Source organism: Thrips palmi, unplaced genomic scaffold, assembly GCF_012932325.1.
Source record: "Thrips palmi isolate BJ-2018 unplaced genomic scaffold, TpBJ-2018v1 HiC_scaffold_19, whole genome shotgun sequence".
NCBI lineage: Eukaryota > Metazoa > Arthropoda > Insecta > Thysanoptera > Thripidae > Thrips > Thrips palmi.
The window spans coordinates 3,145,807-3,167,419 of record NW_023144628.1 but is presented as its reverse complement, the minus strand read 5'-3'; the positions used below and the strand labels follow the sequence as shown (position 1 = coordinate 3,167,419).

Sequence of the window (21,613 nt, the reverse complement as noted above, 5' to 3'; positions counted from 1 at the left end):
TCGCTTCGGACTCGCTGCCCGTCCGAGTGGTCCGCGCGTCCGGGGCAAAGCAGCCCAAGCAGGCAAAGACAATGGCGGCGACGCGGCGGCGATGACAAAGACGGATGAGGCGTCCTGCTCCGCCGCGCTGCTCCCGAACGCGGTTCAAACAGCCCGCCAAGGTCTCTTAAGGTAATAATGACGATCCAATGCTGGGCCCGGCCCACGGCCCGGCCCGTGGCGGCCCATGGCCCGGTCGGTGGTCGCTGCCCGGCGTGGCTGGGCTTTTGGCCCAGGGCGTGCTAATGGAAGTATTTCCGCGGAACGATTCCGCACATCGCGGCCGTCGCTCTGTCTCTCCCGCACACTGCAAGGGCGCCCCGCGAGGGAGAGAGACACGCAGGGCGCGCAGAGCGACGACACGCTTTGCGGAATCAGTCCGCCGCTCCGCCGAAATGGAGTACTCGGTGTCCGCGCGTTCCGCGTCCGGGGAGAGGCGCGACTCTAGGCGCGACGCACCGCGGACAAAGAGGGCCTCCTTTCGGGCGCGGCGCAGCGGGCTGCTTCCGAAAACTGCACGCGTTCGTCGTTGTGTCTCTCTCGCTCTCTTGAGGCGCGGGGCGCCGCCTGGGTCTGCGACAGAGGCAGAGCGACGAGCCTGCCGCACCGCACCGCACCGCACCGCACCGCGCGTGAAGCGTGATTCAGTTTTTGTCAGGTTGGCGCGGCACGATGCGGCGCCCGGAAGGACGCCACTGCTCACGGCCCAGGCCACGGCCCAGGGGCGGATCCAGGATTTGAAGGGGGTTGTGGATTGCACCTCGACCACTCGCAGGGGCAGCGCAGTGCTGCTGCCTACCGTCATTCCCACCGTGCTGGCGAATGGCCGCGAAATGGCCTTCCCCGCTCGAGTAGCGAAAACACACTCCGGCGTGGTCGCAAGGCTCCTGTGCGCAGAAAGAAGAATGCCCGTGCCTGGCGGCAACGCCAGCAACGGTCCCGCACGAGTGCCCGCCTTGTCCACGCGTCGTTCAATTGTTGAACCGTCGCTCACGTCGTGCCTGCCGGGCTGCCGGGCTGCCGGGCTGCGCAGCGCAGGGCCACCTCCTTGACACTCCCTGGCTCCTTGGCCGGCCGACGATTCGTCGCACGTGAGGGCGTTCGGCTCGTCCGTTTGTCCACTGTAGTATCCGCGCTTCGCGCCGCCTCGGTAGGTCCACCTCCTCTCCGCCTCGGCATTTCCGCATGCACGCCGCCCCACCAGGAGCACACTCACTCCGAGAGTCGTTTTCGTCGCTCTGCCTCTCTCACTCTCAGGAGGCGTCCCGTACAGGTGCGAGTGAGACAGCGCGAGGGATTCGACTCTCGGAATCGGTCTGCGGGCAGCACTCTGCACACTCGGGGCAATTAAATTGGTGCCGTGACTCGGTGGTCGGGTCGGAGCCGTGCGGATATCGCGGCGCGAGTCATTGCGAATCCTGCTGCAGACTGACTCCGAGAGTCGTTTTCGTCGCTCTGTCCTTCTCGCGCCTGTCGGGGAGACCCCTTGAGAGCGAGAGAGACAGCGCGTCTTCGTCGTCGTGCCGTGGAGGTAGGCAGCCCACCAGACACGCTGGTGCGCGTGGCGTCGGCAGCTGGCTTCTTCTGATTTGGTGCCACTGGTGCGGGAAGTAAAGGGAAATGAGATAGCGTCGCGGGCGCGGGCCGCGTGCCGCGTGGGTGAGTAGCACCGTGCATTTGGCAAGGAAGCATGCAATGCCGGGCCGGCAGCCGGCACCGTGGCCTGGGTGCTTTCAAACTGTTGCGTTTTGCCGGCGACACTGGTGCCAACATTCGATTCAATATGTTTTGGTGACGTTGCCGTTATCAGTCCTACAGATTGGCGGGCTGTTTGCTTTGGGCTTGTGATAATTGAACCGGTAATAAATCTGTTTGCACCGAGATAGAAACCATATTTTATCTGTAATTTGCCACAGGTTGACACGACACTGTCTCTCGAACTGCTACCAACAACATCCGGTCAGCTGTTATGTCAGTCTTTGAAAGTTGTTGTAGTTGCAGAAATTCCTTTGCCCGCGCCCTGCCGCTGCGAGATTGACAGGACAGGCCGAGTTCTGGCGTCGCTTGAACCGCCCCAGTCCCGATCTTTGGTCCATGAACCCGCAGTCAAAGGTAAGACTTAGGCCTCGAAGAAATAATGGGTCATCATGAGTGGGGTTAAGCGTAAAACGACCCAAGTCAGTTAACCGGGCCACGTAGGTTAAACTTTCACAGCCGAAACTTTGATACGTAGACCTGGTTTGCTACCCACCTACGTTTCATTTTTAGTGACTTAAACTTTTTTCCTGGATATATGATAGATTATACTGAGACTTGCCCTGTTATTTAAATTGAGGTTCAAGTGCACCACCTTTGTTTCTATTTTTATATTCATATTACCATATTCATATTATCTCATTTGCCCTTTTAATTTTTTCTAGCTGTCTTGATCTATCTTAATCTTGATTGGTCAAGATTCAGTTTACAATGGACTTGAATAAAGCCCGCAGCGGTCAGCGTCTCCTTCGTTCTCCAACAACACCGCCTGATTCTCCACCGATTCCGACTGTTTCTCCTGAGGGTAAAGCTAAAGTCGATAGACTCATTGACCAGGTAATATTACAATTTATTGACATAACGCCTTGATGTGAAACTTTGATATGAATTTCACACTCTATTTGTTATTAAATGATGAACTGAGTTTAATTTTCCTTTACAGGTAGACAGTATATTGCTCTCAGATGATGTATTAACTTCTAAAGTTAAGGAACCGTACGTTACTTGGTGTCTTCAAGCATGTGTCAGTAGTGACATACTAAAGTGAGTTCCATTTCATTCTCAACCTTTGTCATACTATTTTGTTATTCAGGAAGTATTGTACAAATAAATTTGCTGTTCTAGGTATGCTGTAGAGAGGCTCCATTACTATTGGCTTGGTAATCGATCTGCTGTTGCAAAGGCTTCACTTTTCCTTTGCGCAAATTGGTTCTTTGAAGTTGATGGAGTGAAAATGCGGCAAGAGCTTCTGTTATGTCTTCAAGGCGATTTTGAAAGTAAGTCAGCTCTATTAATTTGTGAAGTTGCTAATCATTACTGAGATGTTATAGATATGTTATAGATTCTTGAAGCTGAAATCATTCATCTGGGTTGTGTGTTTCAGACAGGCTTGAGTTACAGGGTAAATCACCTCAGAGGTTCCTTCATTCAGTGGCATTCCTTGTAGAAATGTTCACTAAAATTAGGATTGAAAACCAACCTATGCAGTTTCTGACAACCCCAGTGTTTCAATCTCTTGAAGACCTTTTAACAGGAGATGATTCAGAGATAGAATTGTTTGCTCACTTGGTAAGCATATGGAAGCAGTCACTATCACAATTTAATTGCCATAGCATCCATTTTTCCCCCCTAATAAACTAACTTTTTAAATAGGTTGTTGGCATTGGCCCTACGTTGCAAGATGCCAATGGTTCAAGGGATAAATCTCTGCGTACCTTTATGCCACTTCAAAACTTGTTTTGCAAGATTCGCTCCACTTTAATGTCCCGCAACCTTTCAAGTCAAAGCCGCTTATGGTTACTTTTTATCATGGATATTTCAAGCAGTGGAGATTTTTGTCAACCCTCATCTACTCTTCAAACATTCTACCTAGACAAGGTACAATTGTTATCTCTGTTGCACTGTGCTATCGTGAAAATAATTTTGTCAGTTAAAGCTATTTATGTGGTAGTGCATTTGTCCCTTGTCATCCATTCACATTACTTAAGTTCCTCTGTCCTCTGTTTGGTTACAGGAAAATTTAGGTCCTGCTGTAAATTGCTTAATTAAATCTATTGATAGTGCCATTTCATCACATGCTGAAGCTGAAACTCTTCTGAGTGTGCCTCAGGCTGAGGAAACTGTGAGTGCACCATTGGTAAGCCAGACAGAGTTGAAAGAACCTGATTTAAGGGAGCAGATGTCAGATTTCAAGATTTCTCCAAAGCCTCTAGTAACTAATGGAGCATTCAAAACTGGATTTACCCAAAAAAATCCTAGCCAAAATGAAGTAATGGATAAGAGAGAAGGTTTTCGCAGTGCGCTCAATACAGAACGCAGCAAAGGAAACAGAGGTAAAAGCTTTTGGCAACACGATGACCGCTTTGAGAGAGATGACTTGCCAGTCAAAGAGAGAAATACAGGCGGCCTCACCAAACCTCGAGCTAGTGATGGTAACTGGAGACGACCCACAACTCCCAAAGACGAACAAGAAAAGAAGTCAAATAATGAAGACAGTTGGAGGCCACCATCTACTAAGGGCAATCGCGGTAGAGATATTGTGAAAACCTACTCAGAGAGACAGCCATCAGATTCTTTGTCAGGGGGGGAGAATTGGGACTAATGTGATGGACATTTAGTCTGGAGGCATGAACCCAACTCTGAACTTAAAGGGGTAAATAATGAGAATATCTCAGAAGGTGTTGAATTTATTTCTTCACATAATCATGTACATCTAATAATCTGAACAATGTGCAAGTGAAAACAATTATTACATCTTTGTAACGTAAATAATAATATATTTATGTATGTATTTATAATTATAATAGGAGTCTGAAGAAAGGAGAGTATTAAGACGGTCCAAATTAGTTTGTTTATCAACAGATATTGTGGTACTGTACTAGGAATTTTAGTATGTGACCAGTATTGTGATGTTTTATTTTTATAGACCTGTAATTTACTAATGGAAGATTTCAAAGCTCATGTGACGGTTTTGTGAGGATATATTAAAGTATTATTTAATTGTTTAATTTTTTCATTTGGTTGAGTCAAACTACATAACACTTTTCTCTTCCTTCCTTTCATACCCAACAACAAAACATCAACAGAGAAATTAGAGAGATTACAGGTGCTGCCAAGAATCTACTGTTCATTTGTGCATTAGTAACACCGAGAATCAACCTATTAGAGGATACTATATATTATAATGATAATAATCCAAATGGAACATTCAGGAGACTGGAGCATTACACTAGGATATCCTTCGCTAACGGACATCTAAGCAATAGACATTATGAAGAAACTACACTGTATGTCAGTAAAGAGAAAGTAAATGGAGCATGCCTCAGCATTGCTTCAGTGTTAACAAAATTATATGATTAACAGTGTTAGAGATTAGAGATACAGTAATTAACTGAATAAAATAACAAACAATTGCAAGGCAACTAATGCTGAAATATATAACAACTTCTAATGCTATGTATAAAGCCAGAAATTAATTAAATATCAACTTTATTAAGCCATGAAGAACCAGGCAACTTAGCTTCAATACAGAAATGTAGCTGCTTTATGTATACAGGAAACCCATCACGAGAAGGTAAGATAGTGTCACATGGATGCCACATTGATGATTCGTCTTGGACATACCGCATAAAAACAGCTACAAAGAGGTAAAAAAAGTGGGCCAGAATAAAAACGGATACAACAAAAACTGCAAGGACTAAAATGAACATAAAAATTAAGACAAGAACAAACCGGAACCTGTATAGTTCTGGCCATGCTGCCCTTGCAGTTTGCCACCATCACATTAATTCATCAACAATTGCTCTCCATGAAGAGCTTACACTCTTCAAAAACTCAGTTTTGGCAGAATCTACTTCTGATGTGTCGTGGTTGGAACGAGAGCTCTTCTTAGTTTTAACCTTTTGTTGGAGTCGTGATAACTTTTCTTGTATTTTTATCTTCTCTGTGTATAGTTTCTTATACTCCTCTCGAGCCTCTTCCAAATTTTTCAACAAAGTAATATTAACGTCCTGGAAACACAATATTATTTTCATTATATGCAAAGGTAGAACACAACCGCTATCTTCAATCAATAAAAGGAATCAAGGGACGAAAATCTTTTACTGAGGTAGATATGTGCTCTCTCACCTTTTCCATTTTCTCCCTCAGTAACATACACTCTCTGTCCAAATCGGTTCTCTCCATACGCAAAGATTCAATTTTTCTCTGAGCTTCCTCCAAGGCCCCAGCAGCATTTTTATGTTGGTTCCATGACTGAGAAACTGCTAAGGCAACTTGATGATTTAGCTTTTCCTTTAAAGCATCTAATTCCTTCTGCATAGCATGTTTGGAGGACCTTTCATCTGTTGAATTAAGTATATTTGATTATCAGGATTTCTCACATTAAATAATAAAATACGTAACTGTAGAGAAAACACTCTGTCCAATAGAAATTTCATGTTGGACTCACAGATGAGAAAACACTTACCTTCAAGTTGTTCTTGGAGTTCATTGAATCGAGCATCACATTCCTGTAAGATTAATAATATTTGAATGTAAGTAAAACTACACAAAAATGCTAACAAGTAAATTTGATTTTTTTTAAATTAAACATACAGATTTTTGCTTTCGCTCTCTTTCCTTCCAGTACTCTTGCTTTTTCATGTATTCCTCTCGGAGGGTGCGATTAGTTCGGTTGATGGCTGCTTTACGGGAACGAAGGACCTCCATTTCCTTCATACAACATTCAAGGGCTTCCAATGTGCTGTTCATATTGTCTTCCATTTCTCGTATTTTGTCAGTATTCCCGGTTGTATTTTGAAGTCCAGAAAGGTGGGTAAAATTGTTCTCAAGGTTGCTTAACTTTGTTTTCTCAAGTTGAGCAACATATTTTTCCCGTTCCGCCGATAATTTAAGTTCTTCCTGCAGTTCAGCCTCTAGGGTCTTCCTGATAACTTCATAGTCTGTTCAACCAATAAAAATAATTCTTAGCACAACATTTTATTAACATTGCAGTAAACACATGTGCCATAAATGAAACACATACCTGATGATGTACCATTATTTCTCATGTACTTTTCACACTGCAAAATACAAAGATAAATTATTTTGAACCAAATGTTTCTAGTGCATCTTTCATTTAGAATTCAAAAGTTTCAAGACTTACGTAACATTGTTGTTGCGCCGGTTCTCTCTCACTTTGAAGCTGTAATTAAGAGTGAAAACAGTAACAATTAAGCAAATGAATAGAAGGAACTAGAAAAAGAATGTAAAAGGCTCATTCAAATCAGATAAAAATGATCACCTTAATTTGTGTTTGAAGATGAACCACTTCCTCAGTCAAGTAGCCATTTGTGCGAGAAGCAGCACCAAGCTATGAAAAGTTATTAAGAAAATTATTTATACATTAAAAAGCCTTTAAAAGCCTAAAAATTGAATCAAAAAAGAGAATGTAAAGAAACACACCTGCTCCTGCAGTGCCTTAATATCTGGCAGCAACATATCTTTCTTAGTTTGTTCCTAAGGAGCAAAACAACAAAAATGAAATAGTATACTCATATATGAGGGTAACTGCGAGAATGAACTAAAGCAATATTTAAAATAAAGTGATGATGGAAAGTTGGTACCTGAAGGAGATGTTTCATGGTCTCCAGTTCATTATTCAGGCGGGAATTTTCAGAACAGAGCATTTTATGGCTGATGGTCAACTCAGCATTACGCCCATCAAGTGACTCTTTCTCTGAGCGTACTGAGGCCAAATCTTCAGCGTACTTCTTTACAGTAATCAGTAGTGAGTTGTACTGTTCCTGAAGCCACTGGAGAAAACAACAAGGGCCGATAAAGTTCACATGTTAAGGCTGAAAACAATGAATTAAGTAAAATACTGTAATCATATCTTACTTTCTTTTCTTCAAGAGCCTCTTCAAAACGTTGTTTGTAATGTGAAGACTCTTCTTTCAATTGGAGCTGAATAATATCCTTATCTTGGCAGGTAGAGTCCTTGGGTGGATCACGGGAAGTGCAAAAGGAATCACTATCATCATACTCTTTGATGCTTTTGTCCCAGTAAGACACGTAGAATCTGAAAACGCAAAGTTTGTGGTTAGTTTTAAATTACCTATGCTTGGAGTCCAGCACTAAGGTACACTTGCTTTTTCTTGGTAGGCGCTTTGATAAAGTCATCGCTAGAGCACGCATCACTCTTCAGGGAGATATTATCACAACCCTGTGGAGAAACATCAGCCTTCCCTTCAGGAAAGATCTGGGCAGGTTCAACCCTTACTTTATCACTGTCACTTTCTGAAAAGCTTGTTCTGCAACTGCAAGATAAGTTTTGTGCTTGGTTGTTTTCCTGGAAAATAAATTATTTGTTGTCAAGTACAAGATTTGAAAAACACATTTTTCTCCAGGAAAATGTGCTAAATGAACTCACCACCTCATTGGCTCCAGCTTGTGGAACACTTTTCTTGCTTTCAATTTCACATCGTTTCACATCAGGAAGTGTGAACTGGAATGGAGTGCTTGCTCCAAGGACAGTGAAATCACGCAAATAACAAAATTGGTAGAGATTGGTTGTGTCCTTTGGTAAGAGATGTTCTAAAATTCACACAAGAACAAAGTTTTGATTAACAACTGATATGCAACAATATGCTTATAATTTAACTAAAAGATAGAAAATTACCTGCGAGTAGCACACGTCCGATTGGATCATTGTTTGGCTCTGGTACAGGAACTGCACAAATGAAGTCACGATGTGTCACCCATCCCACTTTGAAGAGGTAGATGGCATCCTTCCAGCTCTCTTGCCATTTGTCAGGACGAATGTATTCACAGACAATACTCCGATCAGCACGATACTCTTCATCCACAGAGTGGAAAACAATCTGTTGATGAAAATAATGTTAAGATGGAGCAACACACAAATTAATTATATTTCTTCAATGACCTACTCACCACAGCCCGATCCTGCTCAGACACATGCAGACTCTCTGGAAGGCTGCTTTTGTCAAGATATTCGAAATCATCCTCTTCAGTAGAATCATCTGGATCTGGTATCACACACAGTGATGCTTGATCTGAGGAAAGACTGGATGGACCAGAGCTGCCTTCCTCTTCAGCGACATCCATCTTCCTTGGTATATCAGCTGGAAAAGTTCAAACAAATAGATGAATAAGTGCATATGAGAGTCGAATCAAATATAGTATTAATCAAAAGTGTGGTCAAAAGCAACAGCACCCCATTAGAACAAACTTAGGAACATATGATTTTCCTTTGTGTGCTACATATAAAGGCACTTTATTATTAAGACATAATAGAAAACGTAAGGAAAACATCAGTTATGTATATTTTCATGGATATGGACATGTGTAGACCAAACAGGGCTTTGAGGTGTCACTAGGCTGACCTGTCACAAATGCTATCAGCTGTAACAACAATCAGGAAATCGGGGCCAAAGTAACTGGGTGCCTAGGCCAGGCACATTATGTCATGCGTAGCAGAACAAATGGAGGGGAATGAGCGATAAACGTTGTCTTACGCCTTGTTCGACCAAGATATGGCGCACTGGTAGCTATCTCTGATTGAAACGGGCACACGATGTGACGAAATCGGACAAACCCAATCAGAACTGAAAATATTGATCCGTCTACAGACGAAATTCACAAAGAATAAATGTAAACAACGTTGGCTCGGGGCCTGTTCAGTTTGCAGGGAAGGCGCTGGGCACTTCGCCGCTGCGCTTGCGACGTGGTTTCGTGAATGACAACTACACAGGGGAGGAGACCAACTTATAAAATAGCAAATATAATGCAATTTGATTGTCAAACGAAATGTGTCTCATATAAATCGCACAACACGATAATACATCGGGGTTGTTTTGCCGAGGTTACAGCGGGCAGTGCTGGTTTCTGATTGGCCAAGAGTAAAGCTCCAAGCCAATCACAAGTGAGCCACCGCCCTCGCACTCGCAGAACGTGAACGTAGCGACGCACCGCGCGTCTGCGCATGAGCCGCGTGATTTGACTGAAGGAGTTGATGCGCACCGTCCAGAGGACTCTTCGCTTTTTCTTATCTTTTTGTGCCTGTTTTCGCCCTTGCCCTTTTGTGTTCGTAGGGGATCTCTTTCCGTCGCTCTGTCTCTCTCGCAACCAAACGGGACGCGCCATGAGTGCGAGAGAGACAGGGCGACGAAAACGACTCTTGGCTGCTGAGGCGTAAGCTTACCTGAGTCGTATGCAGCGTGCAGCAGCTAGGCCGTGACTAGATGACTGTCGAAGCGCCTCGCCAAGTATTGGGTGTGGTCTGTGGTCCCCGCCGATTCGTTTCGTTATCGTGGAGTGGCAGCCCTGGCAGCCCGGCGGATCCGTGCAGCGACTTCCCATCAACCAGAGCCCAATAAAATGCAAACGCACCCATTCAAGGATAAATTATACTTTATTTGTATTTTACGCTCATTTACAAATGAATGAAAGTTGTACATATGTTTCGACAATAACGACTATGCATAATAAATAAGGTTAACGAAACCATAGAATATGAGAGGTTCATCTGTTAGTGTAGGATGATACTAATCCTTTGTTTGAATAATACGGTCTCTGCTTAGACAGCCCACGATCCAATGTACATTCTGGACTCAATCAGAATGCTTGACACAAAAACTTGACTCATAGATGAAATCTTTGGCAAAAGTTCTAACTCGTAACCTGTTTACTCTCTAATACTTTTTCGTTGTTTTAGTGACCGAAAGAAAAACTGAACCCTTTTCTTTCCCTTTATCACAGAGGTTGCCACATTTGCTTCATAAGTGGCCACCACCCTTCTATCTGTCCTCCACCGTATTTACAATGACATACGAAATGCTACTTTTCGTTTCGGAATGTTCTTCGTATCCTGTGGTCCCGTTTCGAGTGGCCCTGGCCACGAAAAGAGAGAGAAAGTTCTGCGCGCGGTTCGCGGAGTCAGTGGAGTCCTAGCGCCTGGCGGTGCCAGGGTAGGCATCCCAACTGGCTCGGGCGCGCGGTGGGCGGCCTAAGCGCAGGGCCGGCAGGGCCTCCGCACTCAGCGCGTCCAGGACAACGTCTCCCACGACGGCGACGCCGTTCTGCGGGCCTGCCTGCCGGGCCTGCTGGGCCTGCCCGGGCTGTAGGCGCGCACCACCTTGCCGTCGCGGACGTCCATCAGCTCGGCGTCGGGGTCCACCATGATGAGTCCGCCGCGCTGGTGCTGCCGCTCCAGGATCACGTTGACGAGGGTGTCGCGGCTCAGGTCGCCCTGCTGGCGCGGCTTGTCGAAGCCGTCGACCTGGTTGTTGTTGGTGGTGCCGGCGGGCAGCAGCCGCAGCTGGCCGCTCTGCTGCGTTTGCTGCTGCACGTCGAACACGGGGACCTGCTGCTGCTGCATGTCGAACACGGGGACCTGCTGCTGCTGCACGTCGAACACGGGGACTTGTTGCTGCTGCACGTCGAACACGGGCACCTGCGACTGCTGCGTGTCGGGCTCGAACACGGGCATCTGGTACTGCTGCACGTCGTCGTCGTCGTCGCCGTCGTCGCCGGTCGAGGCCATGTCGCCGCGGGCGGGGGCACGGGCGGGGGCGGCACGCCTCTGTGTGGAGCGCACGGAGCGCTTCAGGGGCTGCTTTGGGGCGGGCATCACCACGTTAGCGACCACACACACAGCACCGCATTCGCTACACAATCCCGTCAAAATCGTTTTCACAGAAGACATTTGACAAGTTTGAAACCAAGCGCGATGTAGACAATAGATATTTTCAAAACTGAGACTAATTTACTGAGGGTTCCAACAGGACCAGGAAGTAGACGAGAACTAACTGGGTATCATCATCTCTCATTAGCGTTCTTTGAACGCGCGTAATTATAATATGGTAACGCGAGTTCGAGTCCCTGGCGCCTGGCCTTCGTCCCGCTGGGCCCTGAGCCCCTTGGACTTGGCGTCCTGGCTCCGTCTCCTTGCAGACTGATGCCGAGAGTCCTTCTCATCGTTCTGTCTCACTCACACCCAAACGGAACGCCTCATGAGCGCGACAGAGACAGAGCGACGAAAACGGCTCTTGCAGTGGCTGAATTACGGAAGCCGCGAGTCCTCGCTTCTCCTCTTTTTGCCTCCGAGGGAAGTCCGCTGGCGCCTCTCCTTGCGAATGGACGAATCAGCGAATAAATGAATGGCCACGGCGCCACGGCGCCTCGCAGTGTGCCGCCAGGGGCCGGGCGTAAAGCCGCGCGTAGACCTCGCGAAGCTGCCAGAGGCGTGTTTGTTGAAGACGAGGCGCTAGTCCCGCCACCAGGCTAGCAAAGTGCTCTCGCATCCATGCTGGATGGCGGCATGCTTGTGCTTGACGGGGAGCATTCCAGAGCAGGCCGAAACAGTGCGCCGCGGCGGCGAGGCCGGCGGAGGCCGGCAAGGTGACCCCTGCCTGCACTCTGTACAGTGTGCCGCGCCTCTCTCATGTACCGGTTAACAAGCCACGCACACCAAATGTGCGACCAGACACATATCTGGTCACTTTTCCTCTTTTGGAGAAACGCGCCACCAAAAACGTCTTTCCGGCTAATCCGATCCGAATACGAGGTAAAATCCCTAATTTGGCTTGTTCTGATCGTACTTACGTACTGTACTGCGCACTTGTTTCGTCTCTGCTGCACTGTACAGAGGACTGTGGGTGAGTGGAGGGGGAGGGCAGTGAGGGGGTGGAAGGGAATGTAGTTCAAGGGCCTGGCAGTCGTCATGCGATGGGTCATAACGCATTGGAAGGCGTTTCGCGGCTTCCCGGCGTAGTCCCCCCCCCCCTTTTCCCCCTTTCCCCGCCCCTGCGCCCTGGCCTGCCTCACGGGTGACCTTGGACTTGCGGAGATCCGACGCCGCGACGCCTAACTTGCTTCAAAGAGCGTTTAGAAAGAAGCCGCAAGCGCTCTGTTTTGCTCTGCTTAGGTGTGGGCACGGCTTGCTTGCTGTGTGTCAGTTTGGAGGCGCTCCCGTGTCTGGCCCCAAAGTCGACGCCCAGTCAATGGCACTGCCGGGAAGGCTCTCGCGCGTTAGTATCCAGCAGTTTGTCCACTCCCAAGGGTCGAAATATCGAACGTAGTCCAGGATTAAGCAAATTGATTTGACAGATTTGATCTCATTTGGTTTAGAGTGCGAGTAAGAAGTTGTTAAGTCTGTTATGATTAGCCGCTCGTCATCGGGGAGGTTTGTTTGAATTGAATGGATTAAGGAAGGAAGAAGGTACTAGGAAGCGTAAAATAACAATTCGGAAAAAAATAAAATTGTCGTTCTCAATTAATCAGCAAAATTTAATAAAGCTCTCTTTCAAGTACATGCAGGCCGGCACCTCAATTTTAAAATGCATGTGGTATATACAATATTTTGTAAATTGAAAATCTGGCGTACGAGGCAAGACAATAGTTAGTTTTGTAATTAAAGCAACTTTCCATGCATGACGAGAAAACGGAGCATCGCAAATTACAAAATGTACAAAAAATACACATTTGGATGTTTCTACAGGCGTTCGGTGGTAATGCTACAGAATAAATCTAAAAAAAATATGGCATGCAACTTCTGTTACCATAAGATATACACATGTAACACCTATATGCTCAAAAATGTACAGTGCACAAAAACATCTTTTCAGTCTTACAAATTTGGTGTAAAAAGTTATTGTCCTTTTGATTGATATTTTTAAAAAAATCTTTCATAATCACACTGTCTTCTCTGTTTTTGGTTTACGTACGAACTGATCACGATCACTGTACTTGTGACATTTCTATGAATTGGCTCGAACAAAAGGAACAACGGTAGCACCGAAAAGCTAGAAAAACCACCGGAGCCACTATGCGACTCAGATTTTGATCACGGTTTTCGTTTGATTCGCTGGATCTACTTAGCCGTTGAGGTCGTCGACCTCGCTACCCACCTTCATGGGGATCTCGTTCTCGCTGCGGCTGGGCTTCCTGCTCGTCACCTCGTTGCTGCTCTCGAGGGGCTCCACGTCGCGGTCGCTGTCCTTGTCCTGGGCGCTGCTGGGGGTGGCCGCCTGGCCGGGGGCCTCGGCGTCGGCGGGGGACTCGGAGGGGTGGATGTCCACGACGCGCACGTGCAGGACGGCCGAGTCGCCGTCGTCGCCGCCGATGACGGTCTCGTTGACGGTCACGACGTGGCCGTCGACGACCTGCGGGCGGGCCAGGCGGCGCCAGGTTACCGATGAGGCGGGGGCCAGCGGGGACAGCGGGGACAGCGGCGACCGCCGCGGGGGAGGCGGCAGGGGCGGCAAGCGGCGGCCGGGAGGCGAGAACCTGTGCGGCCGCTGCGCGAACTGCGAAAGCAACAACAACACAACGCGGAAGCAACAAGCGTTAGTCAGGAAGCAGCTCACTAGACCTCAGAGAAAGCAAGCCCGTTGTTAGAGCACTTGGAACATGAAAGGTGGTTAAGGCACTGCAAGGCACCCTCGAGGGTTGAAGCGGCCATAGAGACTCGGGTAGCACCACAGACAAAGTAATAGCACTGAGAGAAGCTCGCCTCGCCACATGAAGGGCTGACAGGACGGTGGAAGAATGAAGCAATGAAGCAGAGAGGCTTATGCGGGCCGCAAGTTGTCTCCGGAGGCACCGAGATTACCTAGTTTACCATGGCAATCCTCGGGGCAAAGAAACGGTTACACCCTCTGATTTGACTTGTCGATTATGACAACAATGTGCTCCAGGTACAACCATTTCTTTGTCATGCCTTACGGGTATCGAAAAATTAAAATATTGATCATGTAAATTGATTTGAAGTGTGGCACGCATACCTTGGTCGTGGAGGTGGTGTTGCCCAGCTTGGAGAAGTCCGGCCCCTCTTCTCTGTCGATGCCTCCGCGGCTCAGCACGTCAGCCATCTGGCGACGCATGGCGGCCATCATCTCTGCAGGGAGCAGGAGGCGTTAGTGTGACGACGGACGCCGCGCGCAACCACGCGCGCCAACGAGTGGGCCACCTTACCAGCCATCTGCGCCATGAAGTTGCTCATCGGGTCCACGAAGTAGGGGTGCAGGTAGCCGCCGGGCTGCTCCTCGTCGGAGTCCTCGGTCGAGTCGCGGGGCCCGGGCTGGCCCAGGGTGCGCACGATGACGGGCCTGACGGGGCCGAAGCCGCCCAGGCCGAGGCCGCCGAAGCCCCCGATGCTGCCGAGGTCGCGGATGATGATGCCGACGGGCACCTCCTGGGGGCTCTCGTCGCTGGCGTCGGCCTCGACGGGCACCAGGCCGCCGCGGCCGCCAGCGCGGGATCCGCCGCCGCGCACCGGCTCCACCACCTCGACGTCGCGGTCCGGCGACTCCTCAGAGGCTCGGCGCCATGGTGCTGGACGTCCTGGAACGGATAAAATTTGTTTATTAGTGTTTGCGCGCCGCAGTCCGCGGACCATGGTTCGGGTTGGTGGAGGCCGCGCGGGGCACGTCCGCCTGCTCGCCGGGTGCTCGTTGGGCAGTCGGCGCACGCGGAGCGCACGCCTCGGCGACGCTTATTAGAAATGACGGGCGTGCACTGAGGGGCGGCCGGGCACACCACCACGGGCATTCCTGGCAGTACAGTGCGCCGGCGGCGCCACGAACCGCGATACCTCTATTCCCCGGCGTATGCATGGCATGTGAAAAATCACGGCGGGTGTCCGGTAACGTGAATCCGACTCGCGGTGGACTTCGCCCCCCAGGCCCCTCCAGGACGGCGTCGGCGTGCCATCGGCAGTGGGCCGTGCGGGGCGGCGGCTCGACTGCGCCACTACACGCCGAGTCTGCCCGAATTGGCCGCGATGGCCCGCCACTGTAATGGCCGTCATTTGCCTGCCGCGGCGTGCCGGGATGATGCCATTCCCATTATTCCGAGAAAACGGCGAGATGGGTGACGCGGCTCGCGCGGCGTGGCGGCCACACGACGAGACGACGCGGTGCCCGTTGTTCTGGACGCCATCCTCGCCGTGCTGGCCGTGCCGGCCGTCCTCGCGGAGCGCATCGCGGCGGCATTCTTTCTCCCGGCGTGACTTTTGGCTCCACTTCCTGCAGTGCAGTGGCAGTGCAGCCAGGCTGCGGCCTTGACCTACCGCCCCGCCGCGTTTGTCTCGGCACGCGCTGCGCTCCCCGGAGCACGCCGCGCGCCATCATCGCCACGCCGCAACGCCGCACCGTCACGCGGCGTTTATGTCTTCCGCGCCTCGCGCCGTCCCGACGGCTTGTCCAGCCGCGCGGCCCTGCGCCTCCGCGGCTCCGCGGCGTCGGATGAGCCCAAACCGAAATTACACACAACAGTCTTATAATTGCGCGGACTTTTCGGGACGATCCGCCGCCGCCGGGCGCCGCGAAGCCGCGGTGACTTGAATGAACGACGGCCAAATTGGAGCGGCACGCCCGAGCACGCCCGCTCAGCGCTCTGTCTCTCTCGCACGCGTGGGGAATGCCGCAGTGGGCGAGAGAGAGACAGAGCGGAATCAGTCTGCAGACCCCCTCCCCACCCCCTTTCTGACTTTCTGGTTCACCGCGCCCGCCCGACCCGCCGGACGACACAGGACATTACACGGCCTGCCTTTTGGCCGCTGCCGGCTGCCCTGTGTGCTGTCAGTCTGTCACTCGGCCGGGCGGACGGACAGAAGGACGGACAGGACGCGATGAAGCCCCTCCCGAAACACAAACAAGAAACAAACGGACGGATAAGTCACCTTGCGGCCGTTCGGCTGAGGATGGCCACGCGGCACGCGACGGGGCCAAATCATTCGCAAACAAGAGACTGAGACTCGGCCGATTGGCGATACTCCCTGCGGACGGGGTGGCTTTCCACGCCGGTCACACGGCCGTGTCTCTTGCGCACGGGGTATCGACGCGGGGTCGTTTCTGGCGGCGGCATTGCCCGTGACATGGGAGCGTCAACGCCCCTCGGAAGGGTTACAGAGCACAGAGGCCGGCGCAGCAGCCGTCGCTAAAGCGCGACCTTGCCGCCAGTGCGCGGCGGGCCGGCGGGCCGGCGGGCCGCGTGGACCAGTGACCGGCGCCGCCCCGCGACTTCAGCAGACTGATTCCGTGTCTCTCTCGCGACGAAAACGACGACTGCAGTCAGTCAGTCTGTCAGTGGGCCGCCGCTGTACGTATCCTGCTTCCTGGTGGCGGCTGCGTCTGTCCTGCGGGTCCTTTTGGTCTTATTCCTTACAGTGGCGCTTTGTCTCTCTCGCGCCCCTGCGGCACGTCCCACGAGTGCGAGAGAGACGGAGAGACGGAACACTGTTCGGAATGATGAGCTTGCGGGCCCCGCGGCTCCGTCTCGTACGGACTCTACGGACAATGGCAATTATCATTTCAAACCGGCGGCCGTGCGAGTAGTCGAGAAGTTGAGTGCGCGTTTCAAACCGCCTCGCGACTGGTCCGCTGGGATTTCGAGGAGAAACATTGGCAATGCCATGGCAACCGAATGGCAGCAACAAAAAACAAAACACTATCGCGGTGATTACGTCGACGGAGCGCTGCGGAGCGGAGTCGCGCCTCGGCCCTGTGAGGATCGACGTCGGTTCGATTTCAATTCGCCGTTTTGAAGTCGCCTCTCTTAGTGAGGCGACGCACCGGCCGCACCTCGCCGCGGGGCGGTGTGTGCCGCACCTGAGCGACAAAGATTACTCATGGTGGGCTGAATTCGTGCAAACAGAGGCACCCACCACACTCCCATTCCACTCCCACGCGCGGCCTGCGCGGCCTGCGCGGCCGGCCCACCTCCGAAAGGCCCCAAAGGCGCGGAAGAAGACACGTGGCCAGCGAAGAAGCTTGCAGGTGGGGAACGCGGGGTCGTCGACGGGGGCTGCGATGTTTGCTGGCCTGGCTCGCTGGCCGCGCGGCCATACCGAGTTTCCCGCCGGAAATCAAAGTGCGCCGCCGACGGCCGAGCACGCCGCGCGTCCCTGGCGGCGTCCTTCCACCCACGCCGCGGACACCGCGCGGGGAACCCCGAGGCGCCGAGGCCAAGGGCTTTCGCCGCCGGCGGTGCCCCTCACACGAAAATCTCGGCGTGCTTGACCGAAGCCGATTCGGCTCGGCGGTTGGCCGCGTTTTGCACGGCGCATGACGCCTGCTTCGCGCTTCGCGCCGCGTTACACGCTGTTAGCTTCATCGCGTTGGCGGCCCGGGTCCTCCGGGACGCGCTGCAGGGCCGACGGCCGACGGTCAGTGGCGGCCAGCGGCCCCGTGGTGTCACTTTCGGCGTCCTTGGCAGCCGACCGTGCAGTGCACGCATTACATTATGTACACACACACACGCGCGCGCCCAGACACGCACAGTGAGAGCGTTGCACCAAGCACCTTTCTCCGAGTGGTGCGTTGTGGTGCGCGCGGGGGCTGCAGCACCCCTTCCCGCCGTGCCGTGCCGTGCCGGGGAAGTTGCCTCAGCCGGCGCCCCGCCCCGCCCCGCCCCCCCCCGCCGCACCGCTCTCCGCGCTGCACGCGGCGCTGCATGGATTTCCCTGCCGCCCTGCATGGACCGGCCACGCCGACGCGCAGACGGACAGGTTCGTCGCCAAGCTGTATCACTGCCCGGCGCGCATTGCCGGTGTTTCCGTAGCACCGTCATTACCGGTATTGTTTTTTTGCGGCAGCGCCGCGGCTTCTGAATATGCATGCCAGTATGCACCGCCTGACTCACTGACTGCCTGGCGGCGTGTCGGCATGCGCTCCTGCACTGCATGCACTTGGCGAGAGAGAAGAAAAACATTGGCCGGGCGCGGAGGAGGAGGAGAAGGGGAAGGAGAAGAAGGAGGAGAGGAGAAAGAAGAAGTGGCGAGGAAGCGGTAGGTGATAACTCGAAATCCGTGCCGAAAAAGTTTTGCAGTGTCGTCGCTCGCGCGTCGCGCGCGGAGCAGCGACGACGCGACGGCTCAAAAGTCTTCCCCCGCGAACAGCCGAGCCACCGAGCCGGGCCCGCCGCGGCACACCGGCCAGAACGCCAAAATCCCAAATCAACAAAAATTTTGTTTGGCGCGCTCCGTTCACTCGCCTGCCTATCCATCCAGTGCCTCGCGGACACGCAAGCGAAAAGTGCGCACCGCTTTGAACGCACCGGACTTGCGCAACCCCGAGGGGCCGACTGCACTTGCGCTGCACTTGCGCTGCATGTGCGCTGCGGAGCGGAAAGCTGGATGACTGCAGCGCACTGCAGCGCACTGCAGCGGTGCTAGGCGGCGCTAGGCGGCGCCACACAAGGATCGCAACACTTTGGGGCCGGCGTGAGTGCGTGTGAGTGTGCGTGAGTGTGTGTCGGCCGCGCTTTGACCGCTTTGACGACGGTCGCGGCCCTGGACTCAGCTGCATTCGGCACTCTTAAGTACCAGCACGTACCGAGTTTGGGGCCCCATTTGACACTCTTTGATGGCAGCACCGAGTTTGCAGCCCCATTTGACACTCTTTAGTACCAGCACCGAGTTTGCAGCCCCATTTGACACTCTTTAGTACCAGCTCCGAGTTTGGAGCCCCATTTGGCCCTGCGGCCTGCACTCGTGTTTAGAGGACACAATTGGCAGTAACGCGCGAGAATGACAGCGGCAGCACTCGCGGCTGCCTGATTTAGAAACGGATTTGGAGAGGGCGCGGAAAATAAATTAAATTAGCACAACGTGCAAAAAAACAATACTGCTTCCGGGGCAAAAATTTTAAAACTTGCAATCCACTAGAAAGAGAAATATCGCAGGTGTCGCGACTAAGTTGCCAAAAAGAGTTTTTACCAATGTCAACAAAACAAAACTTCTTTGGCTTGTTGAGGGAGGCTTATTTACCTGGGTGGGCGACGGCCGCTCCGGCCAGGAGCAGCACACAGGCAAGGGCTGCCAGCTTGTCCATGTTGGCTTGGTTCACTTTACTTTCCTACAGCGCACTCGTCACAGTCGTACAGTGTGGTCACAGTCGTCACTGCTGCCTCGCTCGCGGTCCTACGTCAACTGGCGAGAGCGCGGCGCGGCGCGGGACTTATACAACCGCTGGCGGCGAACGCCGGCCGGGCCGCCGGCCAATCGCGTGCCGGCCCGCCCCGGCTGGCAGCCAATGGGAGGCCGCCGTCGGACCGCCGCCCCTGCAGGGCCTTAGGGTTGCAGCCTGCATGCAGGCCACGACGCCGACCGCGTGGCTTGGGGAGGATTGGAAGACACAACAGGACTCACGCACAGATTTTTGTGGAACCAAAACAAACACTGTTTCTGAGGATTTGTTGATCACATACGCAGTCAGCGTCTCGGTAAAGTCTCACTGCCGGAGCCGATTGCTTTGTTATCGGAGTCCTCGTCCAAGCAGCCATAGCTCGTCAACGTCGAGGCCCTCCTCGTCCTTCTCACGCGTGTCACGTGGTTCAACGTGTTGTCCGAACCTTTTCTAGGAATCCAAGCCTTCCCTTCTCGCCGCCTGCTTATCACCAATCTCCAATGCCCCACCTCGCCCCCCCCTCCCCGCCTCGCCACGCCCGGTCACAGCAGTCTGAATCACTCCCACACACAACAGGTAGGCGACTGAGTAAGCGTCTCGGTTTATACACCACTTTTTATGAGCTGTTTTGAGAGTCACGCTTGTCACTACAAATCCAAAGGTCAGACTTTACGCCTCTGGAGAGGCGAGACAAAAAGTCTCGCCACATTTTGGCGATACTTTCATGTCTCGCCCCAATATGGTCAGATTCAAATGTCTCGCCAATTTATGGCGAGACTTTTTTGTCTCGCCAAAATATGACCCAAAATTATTGAATAGGGTAGGCAATGCATGGATTCATGGCAAAATAGATAAACTACTGCATTATTCACAAAATTCACGAGAAATCATTTCTGATCACCACTGATAGTTGTTTGACCCACTGGGGACTCTCAAGAGTAACGCTGTTTGTTTCGCTCATAAACCAAGAGGTGCGTCTTCACATAACAGGGCCGCTCACATTCAGTTTCATTGAAATCAGATTGTACTCACAATAATCACAGTAGCACTGTGGCTATGAAGAAATTTGCAGGCAGGTTGAGAGTTGATTCATCCAATAAAGATTGTGTACAAACATGTAGCTGTGAGTACTGTACAACTTGGTCCAGAGCACAGATGGTGTAGACTGTTGATGAACTGAACATTTTGACAATTATCTTTTTCCACACGCAGTTTGACAATAGCTCGAACGATAAAAAGACATCTTCGCGAACAGATAACCCAGTTGGCAACAGTCGTCATCGCTCCAAACTAGAAAAAACTTAATTTTATTGATGCAAAGTCGGGAGGAAAACATGATAACCAGCGGCCATTTCCTCAGGTTACTTTTGTTTACGAGATGTGAGGATGTAACTGCGAATACTGGTTTGGTCATGCGTATAATTTCCCAACCCGAATCTGAATCTAAATCGTCACGCCCATAACTGCCCATAACCTCTTCTGTCCAAAAACAAAAACATAGCCTCTAAAATGGCTGCTAGCCTCTGAGCGATTGTTTGACTTGCAACGATATAATTTAGTTTTTCCTAGTTTCGAGCAATGACGACTGTTGCCAACTGGGTTATCTGTTTGCGAAGATGTCTTTTAATCGTTCGAGCTATTGTCAAACTGCGTGTGAAAAAGGAGAACTGTCAAAATGTTAAGTTCATCAACAGTCTGCACCATCTGTTCTCTGGGCTAAGTTGTACAGTACTCAAAGCTACATGTTTGTAGACAATCTTTATTGGATGAATCAACTCTCAACCTGCCTGCAAATTTCTTCATAGCCACAGTGCTACTGTGATTATTGTGAGTACAATCTGATTTCAATGAAACTGAATGTGAGCGGCCCTGTTATGTGAAGACGCACCTCTTGGTTTATGAGCGAAACA

General features: G+C 51.2%; 3 protein-coding genes across 8 annotated transcripts; 1 reads left to right on the top strand and 2 right to left on the bottom strand.

The window, feature by feature from the left end:
* Positions 1–1,754: 1,754 nt before the first annotated feature.
* Positions 1,755–4,802, top strand: LOC117645650. 2 transcript variants are annotated; one of them, XM_034385929.1, is made up of 8 exons: positions 1,755–1,898; positions 2,035–2,151; positions 2,460–2,631; positions 2,738–2,838; positions 2,920–3,071; positions 3,179–3,363; positions 3,448–3,672; positions 3,809–4,802. In XM_034385929.1, the coding sequence occupies exons 3-8, from the start codon at positions 2,506–2,508 to the stop codon at positions 4,394–4,396; spliced, it is 1,377 nt and encodes a 458-aa protein (XP_034241820.1). In that variant the 5' UTR covers positions 1,755–1,898; positions 2,035–2,151; positions 2,460–2,505; the 3' UTR covers positions 4,397–4,802. The 2 variants fall into 2 exon arrangements, with proteins under 2 accessions (XP_034241820.1, XP_034241819.1); XM_034385928.1 differs by lacking the exon at positions 1,755–1,898 and having other exon boundaries at positions 1,985–2,151.
* LOC117645648 (rootletin-like) lies at positions 4,466–10,124 on the bottom strand. 5 transcript variants are annotated; one of them, XM_034385924.1, is made up of 15 exons: positions 9,312–9,485; positions 8,728–8,918; positions 8,456–8,657; positions 8,207–8,370; positions 7,926–8,125; positions 7,675–7,855; positions 7,401–7,589; positions 7,240–7,293; positions 7,079–7,147; positions 6,941–6,979; positions 6,821–6,857; positions 6,391–6,737; positions 6,263–6,305; positions 5,923–6,137; positions 4,466–5,804 (listed from the first exon to the last, which is right to left on the bottom strand). In XM_034385924.1, the coding sequence occupies exons 2-15, from the start codon at positions 8,899–8,901 to the stop codon at positions 5,574–5,576; spliced, it is 2,145 nt and encodes a 714-aa protein (XP_034241815.1). In that variant the 5' UTR covers positions 8,902–8,918; positions 9,312–9,485; the 3' UTR covers positions 4,466–5,573. The 5 variants fall into 5 exon arrangements, with proteins under 5 accessions (XP_034241815.1, XP_034241816.1, XP_034241818.1 ...); XM_034385925.1 differs by lacking the exon at positions 9,312–9,485 and adding an exon at positions 9,998–10,124 and having other exon boundaries at positions 5,574–5,804; XM_034385927.1 differs by having other exon boundaries at positions 5,574–5,804; positions 8,210–8,370; positions 9,312–9,494.
* Positions 10,125–10,188: 64 nt separating this feature from the next.
* On the bottom strand, positions 10,189–19,749 carry LOC117645651. The gene is made up of 5 exons (XM_034385930.1): positions 19,565–19,749; positions 14,770–15,138; positions 14,580–14,692; positions 13,704–13,958; positions 10,189–11,407 (listed from the first exon to the last, which is right to left on the bottom strand). The coding sequence occupies exons 1-5, from the start codon at positions 19,626–19,628 to the stop codon at positions 10,832–10,834; spliced, it is 1,377 nt and encodes a 458-aa protein (XP_034241821.1). The 5' UTR covers positions 19,629–19,749; the 3' UTR covers positions 10,189–10,831.
* Between the last annotated feature and the right edge of the window lie 1,864 nt (positions 19,750–21,613).

Excerpts from the sequence above, each read along its gene's own strand:
- LOC117645651 (XM_034385930.1), bottom strand. The coding sequence starts at position 19,628 with ATGGACAAGCTGGCAGCCCTTGCCTGTGTGCTGCTCCTGGCCGGAGCG. Across the intron at positions 14,693-14,769 it reads CTTCATGGCGCAGATGGCTG|AGATGATGGCCGCCATGCGT; the intron begins GTAAGGTGGCCC and ends TGCTCCCTGCAG. Across the intron at positions 11,408-13,703 it reads AGAACGAGATCCCCATGAAG|CCCCTGAAGCGCTCCGTGCG; the intron begins GTGGGTAGCGAG and ends GCCCCAAAGCAG.
- LOC117645650 (XM_034385929.1), top strand. The coding sequence starts at position 2,506 with ATGGACTTGAATAAAGCCCGCAGCGGTCAGCGTCTCCTTCGTTCTCCA. Across the intron at positions 2,632-2,737 it reads TCGATAGACTCATTGACCAG|GTAGACAGTATATTGCTCTC; the intron begins GTAATATTACAA and ends TTTCCTTTACAG. Across the intron at positions 3,673-3,808 it reads AAACATTCTACCTAGACAAG|GAAAATTTAGGTCCTGCTGT; the intron begins GTACAATTGTTA and ends GTTTGGTTACAG.
- LOC117645648 (XM_034385925.1), bottom strand. The coding sequence starts at position 8,901 with ATGGATGTCGCTGAAGAGGAAGGCAGCTCTGGTCCATCCAGTCTTTCC. Across the intron at positions 7,148-7,239 it reads TTAAGGCACTGCAGGAGCAG|CTTGGTGCTGCTTCTCGCAC; the intron begins GTGTGTTTCTTT and ends AACTTTTCATAG. Across the intron at positions 6,306-6,390 it reads GAGAGCGAAAGCAAAAATCT|GAATGTGATGCTCGATTCAA; the intron begins GTATGTTTAATT and ends TTAATCTTACAG.